Source organism: Xyrauchen texanus, chromosome 18, assembly GCF_025860055.1.
Source record: "Xyrauchen texanus isolate HMW12.3.18 chromosome 18, RBS_HiC_50CHRs, whole genome shotgun sequence".
In the NCBI taxonomy this organism is placed as follows: domain Eukaryota; kingdom Metazoa; phylum Chordata; class Actinopteri; order Cypriniformes; family Catostomidae; genus Xyrauchen; species Xyrauchen texanus.
In genome coordinates, this window is record NC_068293.1 from 21,025,922 (window position 1) to 21,039,917 (window position 13,996).

Genomic DNA, 13,996 nt, shown 5'->3' on the forward strand with positions numbered 1-13,996 from the left:
TTATCCATGGTTTGACTACAGTAACCATAGTTTCACCGCGGTATCTTGTAGTAAAATCATAGAAATTAAAACATGGTTACTATTTTAACACCATATTACTGTAGTAATGGTTAATTGTATTAAAATGATGACTTCCAAAAAAAATGGTTCATTTGACCCCGATCTCTGAACTCAATTTTAAAGGAAATATTAAGAGTGAAGACAGAAAACAGGATGGGAAAACTGGAGCACAAGTGGGAATCACAAGTGGGAATCAAACCCGGGTCATCCATATGAGAAAAACACATCCACGGCATCTTTAAACACTACGGCATTGAAGCGACAAATAGAGGCAAATATTGTCCTTAATTTTACTGCTTTCACCAGATTACTTGAGTGCACAGTACTTTTGCAACAGATTCTTTGTTTAGTAAAGCGATTCCCAACCAGGAATACAGAGGAAAGGAAGGTGGTTCCAGGGGGACTTGGAAAGATTTGACATTTTCTTAGTTAAACTGGCAATAAAACAGAAATGATGATGTTATTATTAAATTAGGATGATACACGGGCTGTCAAAAGACACAAAATTATGAATCCCGACTATTCTCGAGACATTTGGTAGTTTATGCATAAACACATTCAGTTCCTTTTAAGGAAAAAAAACAAAATGGATAAGTGTTTGGTTTTTTCATACAATATTTCATACTTATTAAGCTTCGATGATAATGGAATTCTACCATACAAACACTGCAAATGACATTCTTGGAGAAAGTTCCTTCATTATTGCCCTCAGAACTGTCAACACTTGAGAAAAAGAAGCTCAGAAGTCTCATTAAAGGGAGCGGTGAGAGGATACTCAAGTCTGTTTTTCACCCACGGTATCGTCTAGGTTACGTATGTAACCTCCGTTCCCTGATGGAGGGAACGAGACGTTGTGTCAGAGAAGCGACACTAGGGGTCTCTCTTGAGCGCCGATATTCACCTCTGAACTATGAAAAAAGGCCAATGAGAGTTGGCAACCAGTATTTGCATGTCCCGCCCCCGGACATAAGGGTATTTAAGCGGCGCAAATAAGGGAGTTCATTCAGGATTTTTCTGAGGAGCCGGAAATGGTCCGGCCACAACAGTGGCTCGGCTCAGCGACGTGGCAGGGGAGACACAACGTCTCGTTCCCTCCATCAGGGAACGGAGGTTACATACGTAACCTAGACGTTCCCCTTCTGTCGCTCTCTCCACGTTGTGTCAGAGAAGCGACACTAGGGGTCCACTTATAAAAGCGCCACGCGCTGAGCCGTGTACGTGAACTGCTGATACAGGAGCGAGCAGGTATTCTTACGTGCAGGACGACCAACTGTATCAGGCTGCACGTACCCTTCCCCAATGCCCCATTTAAGCCAGGATTCCTTATCGTTACCCTGGAGGGGGGAACAAGGTGCTGGCCGCCAACCTCGGAACGGGCCAAGCCTGGCCAGGCCTCTTTTCTCTCTATGTTTCTCACATAGAGCAACTTAGGCCGGGGCCCTTACACGCATTGAGGGAAGGGGGTCTTAGCCCTTATTCAGGGCGGAGAAGACCCTGCGGAGGCCACGCCTACCCGAGAGGGGTGGCAAGTTTAAGTGGCAAAACCATCAGAGGCCTGACTTAGGGCCTATGTGGAAAAGTCGGTGCGGTGGTGGATCCAGCCTATAGAGGGGGGAACATACTGCCTAAGGGAAACACGGGAGTCAGCTCGCCAGAGGGGACAGAACCGTGGTGTTACACACAGGGGGAGTCCGAAGGAGGCCTTACCTGTGGAGCACCTATACCAGTACAGGGTAGCTTACGGTACCCGCAGTGGCTTGGGTCAGCGAGTTCCTCCACTGAACTGCGACCCACGAGGGCTAGGGAGGAATCGACCAGTGTCCCAAACCTGAGACCTCCTGGGAATGAAGGCGCACTGTTTCCCCTGGTTAGGGGGAAGGGCGCTAGGTGCAAGCGATTCACCTGGTCAGATTGTAGGCGTGCCACCGAGTTCTACGGGCTCGGTACCTGAGAGAACACGGGACGATACTGACTCAACTCGGAGATTGTAGAATCTCGCAAAAGTGTTGCCCAGCCCGCTGCTCTACAAATGCTGCTCTACAAATGTCTGCTAGGGCAGTGCCCCTAGCCAGTGCCCATGAGGATGCAACACTCTTGGTGGAGTGAGCTCGGACCCGCAAGGGGGGGCACGGCCTGGGTGTGATAAGCCAGGGAAATGGCGTCGACAACCCAGTGGGCGAGTCTCTGCTTGGAGACAGCATTCCCTTTCTGCTGTCCCCCAAAGCAGACGAAAGCTGCTCAGAGCGTCTAGTGCTCTGTGTGCGGTCCAGATAAATACGTAAAGCATGTACTGGACACAGCAGTGAAAGGGCTGGGTCTGCCTCCTCCCGGGGCAGCGCTTGCAGGTTCAATACCTGATCCCTGAAGGGCGTGGTAGGAACCTTGGGCACATAGCCCGGTCACGGTCTTAGGATCACGAAAGTATCTGCCAGACCGAACTCCAGGCAAGCGTCGCTAACAGAGAACACATGCAGGTCCCCGACCCTCTTGATGGAAGCGAGCGCGATCAGCAGGGCAGTCTTGAGAGAGAGGGCCCTGAGTCCAGCTGAGTCAAGCGGCTCGAAGGGGGGTCTCTGGAGGCCCGAAAGGACGACTGAGAGATCCCAGGAGGGGAACAGGTTAGGCCGGGAGGGAGTTATCCTCCGGGCACCTTTTAGGAACCTGACGATTAAGTCGTGCTTACTAAGAGACTTGCCGTCTACCGTGTCGTGGTGGGCCGCGATAGCGGCGACATACACCTTGAGGGTGGAGGGGGACAGCCTCCTCTCCAGCCTCTCCTGAAGAAACACGAGCACTGACCTAACTGCGCACTTCTGCGGGTCTTCGGCTCGGGAAGAACACCAGTCCGCGAACAGACGCCACTTTAGAGCGTAGAGATGCCTGGCAGAGGGGGCTCTGGCTTGATTGATTGTATCTATGATGGTCAGTGGTAGGCTGGCTAGATCTACCACATCCCGTCCAAGGGCCAGACGTGGAGGTTCCAGAGGTCTGGGTGCAGGTGCCAGAGCGTGCCCCGTCCCTGAGAAAGAAGGTCCATCCTCAGGGGAATCCGCCAGGGAGGGGCTGTCGTGAGGAGTGTGAGGTCCGAAAACCAAGTCCGGGTAGGCCAGTAGGGGGCTACCAGAGTGACTTGCTCCTCGTCCTCCCTGACCTTGCATAGCACCTGTGCAAGAAGGCTCACTGGGGAAATGCGTGCTTGCGCAGCCCCGTGGGCCAGCTGTGTGCCAGCGCATCTGCCCCGAGGGGAGCCTCTGTCCGGGCATACCAGAGCGGGCAGTGGGAGGTTTCTTGGGAGGCAAACAGGTCTACCTGGGCCTTGCCGAACCGGTCCCAAATCAGCTGGACTGACTGGGGGTGGAGTCTCCACTCTCCGCCGGGCAAGCTTTGTCTTGACAGCGCGTCCGCCATCACATTGAGGTTGCCGGGGATGTGAGTGGCGCGCAGTGACTCCAGTCGCTGCTGACTCCATAGGAGGAGACGACGGGCGAGCTGTGACATGTGGAGGGAGCGTACTCCGCCTTGGCGGTTTATGTAGGCTACGACCGTGGTGCTGTCTGTCCTGACTAAGACGTGTTTGTGCCGAATTAACGGAAGAAACTTCTGCAGGGCCAGAAAAACAGCCAGCAGCTCTAGGCAGTTGATGTGCCAGCGCAGCGGGCCTCGGTTCCACCGGCCTGCGGCTGCGCGCCCGTTGCACACGGCGCCCCAACCCAATTTGGACAGAGACAGGCCGAAGGGGAGGACTTTGTACTGATTTGCCTGACCGTCGAACGCGAACCGTAAGAAGGGTCGATGTCGAGGGCAAATTGAGACGTGGAAGTACGCGTCCTTCAGGTCTACCGCTGCGAACCAATCTAGATGCCGGACACCAGATAGAATTTGTTTCTGGGTGAGCATTTTGAACGGGAGTTTGGACAAGGTCCGATTGAAAACTTGCAGGTCCAAGATCGGTTGTTAGCCGCCGCCTTTCTTGGGTACAACAAAGTAAGGGCTGTAGAAACCCTTCTTCGTTTCGGTTGGAGGGACAGGCTCTATCGCGTCCTTTAATAGAAGGGAGGCGATTTCTTCGCGCAGGGAATGGGCATGTTGGCCGTGTACTGCGGAAAAATGTACGCCCACGAAGGGGGCGGAGACCTGGCAAACTGAATTGCGTAACCGAGTCGAATGGTCCGGTGCAGCCAGCGTGACGGGTTGGGCAGTGAAAGTCACACCTCTAAACTCCGTGCTAGGGGCACCAAAGGGACGGGTTTTTTGGACGTACCCGGCGGGGCTTCGCAGCGGTGCGGAACAGGTAACGTGGCGTCGGGAGGCAACTTGGCGTCCCGAGGCTCTGGTGCTGAGAATAAACTCAAAGCACTTACCTTGCTCCGCGCACCTGGCAGGGGGCGGGTTCGTGACTGAGGAGGAGGTCTGATGCTGGCGTCCTCTGGACTCGTCTGAACCGGCCGGCCGGGGAACAGTCGTGGGGCTGAAGGCGGGGACACCGCGTCCATGGAGCCGGGACTGTTGAGGCCTGAAAGCAGAGTGCCGTGAGAACGGCATTTGCAGGCCATATGCCCCAGAGACAAAGGAAATAGCTCTTTTATTGAGAATTTGGGTACCGCAGCCCCCGTTAAGGGGTGCGGCAAATGAAAAAACAAAGGATTCTCCTCCCGGCCCTCCACCGGGGGACGGAGCGGTCTTACCACCTCCGGAGCTAACTTCTTGGACTCTGGGTGCGATGTCTCAGGAGCGCCTGGGAGCCTTCCGGGTCCTCGAGGGGGTCCGTGAGACAGGGGCCGTGTGCTTCCCACGGTTTGCTCGACGCTGGGGCTGAGAGCTGGGCCCGGGTTGAGGCGGAGCAGGAGCTTGTCTTCTAGCCACGGGAGGACGCCCTCGGCGAGCAGACGGGGCATGGGCCGTGGCGGCAGGCTTGCGGCGAGGCATGATGTGAGAGATGGCCTCCGTCTGCTTCTTTACCGTGGAGAACTGCTGGGAAAAGTCCTCGACGGTGTCGCCGAAGAGGCCGAACTGGGAGAAAGGTGCATTGAGGAAGCGAGTCTTGTCGGCTTCACACATCTCGACCATGTTCAGCCACAGTTGACGTTCCTGGACCACTACCGTGGCCATTGCCTGCCCAAGCACTTGCGCTGTGACCTTCGTCACTCTCAGGGCGAGGTCGGTCGCTGAGCGCAGTTCCTGCAGCGTGTCGGGATCAGGGCCACCCCCGTGCATGTTGCGAAGTGCCTTGGCTTGGTGGACCTGCAGGAGAGCCATGGCTTGCAGGGCGGAAGCGGCGCATCCGGTGGCGCTGTAGGCCTTCGCTGTCAGCGAGAAGGTTGCTCTACAGGTCCGGGAAGGGAGTACGGGGCGACCTCGCCAGGTGGTAGGGGTACCGGGGCATAGATGGATCGCAACCGCCCTATCCACCTGGGGAATCGCCGCGTACCCGTGGCGCGCTCCGCCGTCGAGGGTGGCGAGGGCGGACGAGCCTGTGGCGGTGTGACGAGTGGAGAGGGGTGCTCTCCACGAAGACGTCAGCTCGTCATGCACTTCCGGGAAAAACGGAACCGGGGGCGAGGCTGTGAGCGACGCGCAGACCCCAGGAACCAGTCATCCAGCCGTGATGGCTGTGGGGAGGATGGAGGGTTCCAATCCAAGCCCACGCTGTTGGCTGCCCGGGAAAGCATGTCGGACATCTGTGCGTCAGCCTCAGCCTGGGCGTGCAAGCCCGGCGGCAGCCCAGGGGAGTCCTCTGCATCAGATGCCGCGCCCTCCGATGTCGCGGCGAGCTCATCGGCTTCCATCGCAAGAGGGTCGGCTGACTGGCTGTGAGGCGAGTCGACGCCGCCTCGAGCACGGACGGGAATCAACGAGCGTGCTGGGGCGTGGGTGGTCCGAGGGGCGTACCGGCGAGCTGCACCGCAGCCATCCCCAAATCGCCTCCATCGCCAGCCGCATCGTCCTCAATCCTGTGGGAAGAAGGAGCAATACGGGGGCGGCTGGAGTGGCTTGCTCACGGTTGTAAGCAAGCCGCAACCGCAACGTTGTCATGGTCATGTTCTCGCAGTGAGAACATGAACCATCCACAAACGCAGCCTCGGTGTGTTCGCTACCCAGACACATGAGACAGCGCCTGTGGCCGTCGGAAGCAGAGAGCACTCTACCGCATCCAGAAACAACACGGGGCGGAAGGGCATCTTTATAAAGACGCGTCCTTAAAAGGACGTTCAACGCCGCTGTGTTTTGCTCTTTTAGAGGAAATTACTCTTTTAAATAAAATCACTCTTTTAGGGAAAAAACTAGTGAGAGTTTTTAAATCTGCACTGTCGATGCACCCAGGGGCAGGAATGCACAGCCGTGGAAACAGGAGAAAGCCGCTGTTGTGCGCCGTGGAATCCAACAGTTATGCAGCAGAGGGATGACAGGAACTCGGTGTGTAGTATGCAGCAGTTGCAGACACGACCATCGGCTCCGAAGAAATTTTCTGAATGAACTCCCGTATTTGCGCTGCTTAAATACCAGTATGTCCGGGGGCGGGACATGCAAATACTGGTTGCCAACTCTCATTGGCCTTTTTTCATAGTTCAGAGGTGAATATCGGCGCTCAAGAGAGACCCCTAGTGTCGCTTCTCTGACACAACGTGGAGAGAGCGACAGAAGGGGAACAAATGTTTTTGGTTTAAAAGTAAGTCTTTGTAATAATAGACGTTTTAACCATTTTAATAATAATGCTAAATGATTTTCAGTATAATTTGAGTGAAAAGAAACAATTCTGATTTGGAGTTGATGAAGAGGAACATGAGCATTGCTAATGAAGCTGTAGGGGTACACAAAACAAATGGCTGAAAAACACTCTCTTTGTAATTACTACAAAAAATGTGTGTGTGTATCATACAGACCTTCTGCGTGCAGTTTTGCAAGCTCCTCCATTAGTGAATCGTGGCTTTCCTCCAGCTGTCTTTTCTTCTGCTCCATGTTCTGCATGTAGTCTGTAAGGGATTTGATCTTTGCCTGATGCTAGAATGCATAAAAGACAAACACATACATTCCAATGTCTTCTCCTGATAAAGACTAAACAAAACTGAGGTTTACATTTGATCTCATTCAGTCATTTAACACTGGAACAAAGCACAATTGACCTTATCGCAGCATAAAGGGGTCCATGTTGATCAAACATATTGCCTTTTTTGTTTGTTTTATGAACTGATTGTTGTAAATTGGCCAGTTTTGAATGAACTGGAATGCTGAGGAAGGCTGAAATCAAAGGCTGAGATGCTGAGATTATCATGCACAAGAAATTAATCAATGCGAATCAGCACCTCAATGAGCTCAATGATACAACGGTTCTAGTGTGAATGCCTTCACACTAAAAAGGCAAAAGTGTTCCTTTAACATCCACCACAAGAGGTAGCTGTGCACTGCCCTTCAATACATAATTCAGAATGGGTACCTGAGAGATCAGGAGCTGGCAGGAAGCGAGCTCTTTCTCATTGGCCTGCATTTTACTCAATGTTTCTGTCTGTGCGCTCTCGAGCTGTTTGCTACGGTTGACCAAAGACTTCACTTCTGACTTCATCTTACTGATAAAGAGACGTGCCACGGTGAATTCCTCTTCCATTCCTCCATTCACCTCTGCCATCTAAGGGAAAAGAAAAGACATAAATAGGACTCGAAGTGGAAACCAAGGTTTGTTTTCCATTTGTTAAATATTTGTGGGATCTCAAGCTTGATGACCCATAAACAAAATCATAAATTATGTATGGCCTCACACACAGCTATTGTCTTACAATAGCTATCGTATGGACTTCTAATTTGAAAATTTTTAATGGTGCTTTTGGTCCCCAGTAAATGGTCCCAATTTATTTTTTCCAATTTTCCTTTTTGGATGAACTATTGCAATAAGAATCAACCATTGAAAACCCCTTGGTTAGTGAACATGCTAAAAGAGATGCTAAAATGCCTGACATTGCGTACAAATGCCTGTGTGCCTCTGATAAGGACAAATGTATGCTGTTTGTGTGTGACAGGTGTGTGTTCTTGCAACCTTGTGGTCACTCAAGGTAATAACTCTGCCAATCTCATTGAGGTCTCGGAGCAATAGACTGAGAATCTCTGATGATCTCTTCTTGTGATGCCCACTCAGTTCGTATAGGGCAGCGAAATCCCTCTCCACACCAACCAGAGCTGCCTACAGGATAACAACAGGCCAGAATCACTCCACAAAGCTACAAAACCTTCCTCCATCTCCCACATGAGCTCTTCAGTAGTCATCCATGTGGCCTGATATATACATTCTCTCTTTACCTCATTTTACTTACACTTTTCTGCACAAGCTCCTCTGAAAGTTGTTGGTTTTTCTTGCCTTTCTCTTCCACCTCATGGCTCTTCTGGTCATAGTTCACTGCCAGCTCCTCTAAGGCTTGAAGCACCTCTTTCACCTCCTCTTTAGCTGCCTCGTTCTCATGCTGCAAGTGGCTCAGGTCTACCTGGATCTTCTCATAGTCACGGCGTGTGGATGCCAGGAGCTGTGTGTGAGCATGATGAGTAAGTTTAGACATCAAATGACTGTTGAAAGTTTTTTTTTAATCTTTGGGAATTCATACTTTATGCTTTTCAATAGTATATTATGATAAGGGACAGTACCATTTTATCATGTTGAAGAATGTGCTGCATTACTAGCAGTTTACAGTGTAATGAAACATTAATATCAGTCCATAGATGACATTTGAACTGCTATTTTTGTGGTCAGTGGAATGCTATTCAAAAATAGACAATCATCAGCTACAAAAAATAATATTGATGTTGGAATATGGGAATTTTGTGTATGAGTTTCTAATTGAGTCCAAATGTTCCAAAAGAGAAGATGCAGAATGAGATACAGGAACCTGCTAAAAAGACCAGCTTAGACTAGCATGCATTATATATATAGTGTTGGTTTAGATGGTGGACCATCCATTTACATCCATGCAGTTCACCAGCAAAGCCTAGCTGGTAATGCTTGCAACTTATATACGCAACAGCATGGTCTTTTGGTGAATTTGATTTTGAACCCACACAGCATATGCTGGTGCAAAAAGCTCTACTGGCCTTTTAAACAACGTTGAGTCATTCCCATGGGAACAGCATTTATATTTAAATGGCTTTCACTTCTGCCCGTGTGGTTAGGAGCACCTTTCCTAGAACTGATGTTCAATCTACCTGATGGGAATTTCTAAGTAAGCAATGAGATGGTGTGGCTAAATCTGAAAAACTAATAATTTTCAACAAATTCTCTCATTCATCATTTTGCACTTTCCTCAATATAAATTGATATTTAAACTAGTTTTGATAAATGTGTGACAGCCAGTTCGTTTATGTGACCAGCGGCATATGGCTTTTACCAGCAGCCACACATAGTGTAGATAAAGCTGATTTACAATTTCAGCTAGCTATTCCTTATCTTGTGGCAATGCTCATCGAATCGTCCTTTTTTCAATTTCAGATGCATTGCAGGCAAAATATCCTAATCATGGAATGAGATGTGTGGTATAATAAGTAGTGGAGGGCATTAATGTTGTGCTCTACAGTGCTGCTATTGGAGTCAATTCACCTCATCCTGATCTGCCATCTGTTGCTTCAGGTTCTCTGCCAGTTGACTGTGATGGTTGATCTCATCATCCTGATGGAAAAGAGTGAGAGAGCGAGAGAGAGAGAGAGAGAGGAAGAGGTGCAGCAGGGATAAAAAGAGTTTGTAGGGAGTGCACTATCCTCCTGAAACTTCTTACACCACGTGTGAGGTATTCATCACCTTGTCATCTAGCTGCTGATACAGTTCATTGATCAGTTCCTCATATTGTGTTTTCTCTGCATCAGAAAGAGGCTCAGGGGGTGGAGCCGATGTGTCAATTATGGGAGCGGCTTCAGAATTCTTGGATTCCTTGCTGTTGCGTTGCTGTTCAACAGGTACAGTCTCACCTGAAGACGTTATATATGTCAGCCCAACACAACAGCAGTTGCAAGCTTCAAACTTATGAACATCCATGTGACTATAAAGGGACAGTTCACCCAAAAATGAAAATTCTCTCATCATTTACTCACCCTCATTCCACCCCAGATGTGCATGGCTTTCTTTCTTCTGAAAAACAAAGATTTTTTAAATAATATTTTAGCTCTGTTGGTCTAATCACAATGCAAGTGAATTGTGACCAGAAATTTAAAGGCCCAAAAGGCAGTATAAAAGTAACCCATTAGACTCTGATGGGATCCTCTGAAGTGATATGATAGGTGAGGGTGAGAAACAGAAAAATATTAGTCCTTTTTTAACTGTAAATCTACACTTTCACTTCTACATTCTGGTGTGGAAGTGACATTCACTTTCACATTCAGGCACCTACTGGTTGTGTATGGTCAAAGGTGGAGATTGATAGGAAAAAAAGGAATTAAATATTGATCTTTTTCTCACCCACACCTAATTTTTATTCAAAGTTCTGGTCACCATTCACTTGCATTGTGAGGACCACCAGAGAGATATTCTTTTAAAAATATTTGTTTGTGTTCTGCAGAAGAAAGAAAGTCCTACATATCAGGTGGAGCATTTGGGTGAATAAATGATGAGAGAATTTTCATTTTACGAAGTATCCCCGATTTTTTTATGTTTTACACAGAATTAAGTAAAATCTAAGGACAAACAAAAATGTTTCTCATTGCTATGGCTTAAACAAAATCCTTTTATCAACAAATCTAAATGGCATAAAAGGCACAACATACTCTTAATTAAATTTCTTAAACATAACTTAACACCCTTCATGCAACACAATGCCCCACCAAATTCTTTGCCAGCTGCATGATAAATATATATATATATATATATATAATAATACAAATTGATATGAAAGAACATGGATCAAACTGCCATGAGATGAGGAAGATAGCTTGTATTTAAAGTTGCACAATGTAACGTTGTGCTCTCTAGCGACATCTGCGGTTGAAACTTAAAATTGCAAGCAATTTGCAGAAGAATATATTAGGTCAGTCTTGTTCTGGCACTGCTCTTCTGGTGCATGAATTTCCCAGTTTGAGCTTAACTGGACACCACCTGTGCGTGATCATGACTGGAGCCGGAGTCATAACATGCTATTTTCATGTTGATTATTATGTTATACGATTAAACATTTGAAACTGAACTATTACTTGCTTTGATTAAGATAATCAACACTCTTATTTATACATATTTGAATGAATTTTACACTTAAATCACTTTTCTGACACTACACTCAAAACAAGGGACTCTCCTCAGCCACCACCAGCTGATCATAATATGATTATTCAAGTGTTTTATCTACTATGAAATGTACTATAATTTGCATTTTAAGAAGTTAAACTCGTGATATGGCTGATACGAGTTCAATAGAAGACATTAATATTTTTATACTATATTTTCCAGCCTCAGTTACTACAATAGCATGTCTATGCAATGCACACAATAACACCGTAAACTAAAAACATAAAATGAGGATTCAGTAATGATGGGGATAAAATATACGTTATTAAAAATACAAATAATAAGCTTAAATATGCAATATAACAATTACAGAAGTCTTACATAGTAAACATGTCACAGTAACTTCACTGAACAATGTAGATACATCAGGATCGCTTTACACATGAGTAATGTTCGATTCATAAAAGCATGACAAGCTTTAGCTTCAACAACCCTACCAGAAAACATATTCAAGCATTATAGCAGGTAGACAACATCACCAAATGGATAACAGATATACATCCATCTAGACTGCAGCGATGCTGTCCTGAACTGTGAGTGTTTCTGACTGAACTGAACATGAGACGTTCGGTACTTCTTTCCTGTGTGTGCGGACATGACGTAATGACGCATAGATTAAAGTTATAAGCCTGCCAAATTGAACCGACAGCTCAAAATACAAATAATTTTATAGGCTTACTGTAGTGAATCGGGGTAAGGTAAAGACATTGCTTTGAACATTTATGAAGTCAATCAATAACGGCAATTTGTTCATTTTTAACCCAAAAATCTTACACAGTGCAGCTTTAAAACAGCATCAAAAACTAATTGGCTCTAGAGTGAGGCTTGCAGTAAACCAGATGATAAAAGCAATGTGTGGAAGCAAAAAGAGAAACAGCTGCAAACAAAGCCAAAGCCTTAGTGAACCTCTGGGCTTTGCAGTGATGAGATGGGAGAGAATCTTCACCTCAGCATCTGTGTGTTTTATGTGCAAGAGAGAGGGGGAGCTAGTCACATTGACAGAAATGAAAATTATTACATTGGAATGCAGGAGAGAAAAAATTATGCATGCTGACAGAGTGATGAAAAATGATTCAGAATTCATAGAAGAGAAAGTAAAAGGACCCCTGAGGCTGAATAATATCTGAAAAGATTAAACACAAATATATTCATCTAATTTATATAATGTTGCATTGTTCACATTTACATTTACAAGCTTTCGCTCAAAGACAGGCCTGTCTGTTTAAAGTCATTTTTTGTGTATTATTCCACAATCTGTGGAATCTGTGCTAATTGGTATTTATTACTTGCCAATTATTAAGCATGATCGTCCTCAGTACACTTGTACTCTGTAGATGTGGTTTATGTGTAAGCCAATTTTTGTCAAGTTCTTACCAATAAATGCTGTATACTGTGGAACTTCATTTCCTCTTTGGTAACAGCATTATTTCACTTGGAAAAAAAAATCTATGGCCATTTTTATTACACAATAAACAAACCAAGGAAGAAATAACTGCCTCCTCTCTTAGTGTAAAGAGTCATCATCGGGCATATCGGTAAAGCTCAAAAACAATGCTTTTGTCAACATAGTCACTGGCCTCTCTGCAAACTTCACCCCAGTAAACAAACCCTTAAGCAGTGTACGACAAACCATTACAGTTGCTTTAAACTCTAAGCATCTGACAGATCAGTCTGTAATAGCATACACAAAGAAGTTATTTTATTTAAAACTGCACCAAACAGGAAATGGAAATGAGTTGATGAGTTATCTAACCACTGTGTGTGTTTTCTCTATTCTCTGTTTACCTTTCCGCCATCGTTTGAGCTCATTTTCTAGCCTCTGGATAATGATTTTCAGACCCCTGGTTTTCTCTTTCTCTTTCTCATATTTTTTCTTCCATTCTTCAGCGGTCAGTTCCATGTTAACAGAAACAGTGTTTTTGACGGTTTTGGCTCTGTGTTAAGAAAGAAGGGCAATACATTTTATCATGTGCACTTATATCAAGAGTCAGTTGTTTGTTTCAGTACAATAGACTGTGCTGAATTTCACTCTGCCTTCAGCTGAAGAAAATCTTAGAGGTTATAAATGGTATCACCTCTGGCCAAACATGAGAGTGGATTTGGTCTCAGCCTCATTATATATGGAGGGAGAGCAGCAGATGATGATGGTGGTTCTGCAGTTCCCACCCAAAGAGTCCTGAAGAATTCTAGTCATTTTACTATCTCTGTATGGCACATGAGCTTTCTGTGATGAGAAAGATAATAAAGCATTATATAAATTCATATAATGTAAAAGCACAAAGCAAATGTAGATATGTTTTACTTTGTGCTATGTGTACATGGCCTAGATTATCGACACAGGATAAGCAGCATCTAAAAAAAAAAAAAAAAACAATTGAGGAAAAGGATACAAGGAAACTATTGGCCAGATGACCTGGCAAAGCACTTACAGTTCCCTCAGCCAAGGCTGAGATGACGTTCCCCAGAGCAGAGAGAGACTTATTGATATTTTTAGCCTCATCCAACACAGATCCTTCTGCTCCAGTTTTACTGACCTGTAAGAGAGATGGTCAGATAGAGAGAGAGAGAGAGAGATAGATATAATATTTGATCTATGCACATATTGTTATTTATCTGCTCAATTTATTAGCCATGAAAATACATTATTTTACTTTGCTAGAGACAGACTTTTGCCAACCACAGCTAAAAAAGTCA

General features: G+C 46.3%; 1 protein-coding gene across 4 annotated transcripts in view; it reads right to left on the reverse strand.

Moving 5' to 3' along the window:
- LOC127659124 (kinesin heavy chain-like) overlaps nt 1-13,996 on the reverse strand; it is a 50,033-nt gene that overhangs the window by 18,911 nt on the left and 17,126 nt on the right. For all 4 annotated transcript variants that reach the window (XR_007972496.1, XM_052148787.1, XM_052148786.1 and 1 more), the window contains exons 9-17: nt 13,732-13,836; nt 13,378-13,526; nt 13,088-13,236; nt 9,830-9,996; nt 9,632-9,700; nt 8,361-8,567; nt 8,087-8,230; nt 7,493-7,681; nt 6,942-7,059 (exon numbers count right to left, since the gene is read on the reverse strand). Coding sequence is in view for 3 of the 4 variants with exons in the window: in XM_052148787.1 (XP_052004747.1) it covers nt 6,942-7,059; nt 7,493-7,681; nt 8,087-8,230; nt 8,361-8,567; nt 9,632-9,700; nt 9,830-9,996; nt 13,088-13,236; nt 13,378-13,526; nt 13,732-13,836 (1,297 nt within the window). In the remaining variant the exon portion in view is untranslated. The remainder of the gene's footprint in view (nt 1-6,941; nt 7,060-7,492; nt 7,682-8,086; nt 8,231-8,360; nt 8,568-9,631; nt 9,701-9,829; nt 9,997-13,087; nt 13,237-13,377; nt 13,527-13,731; nt 13,837-13,996) is intronic.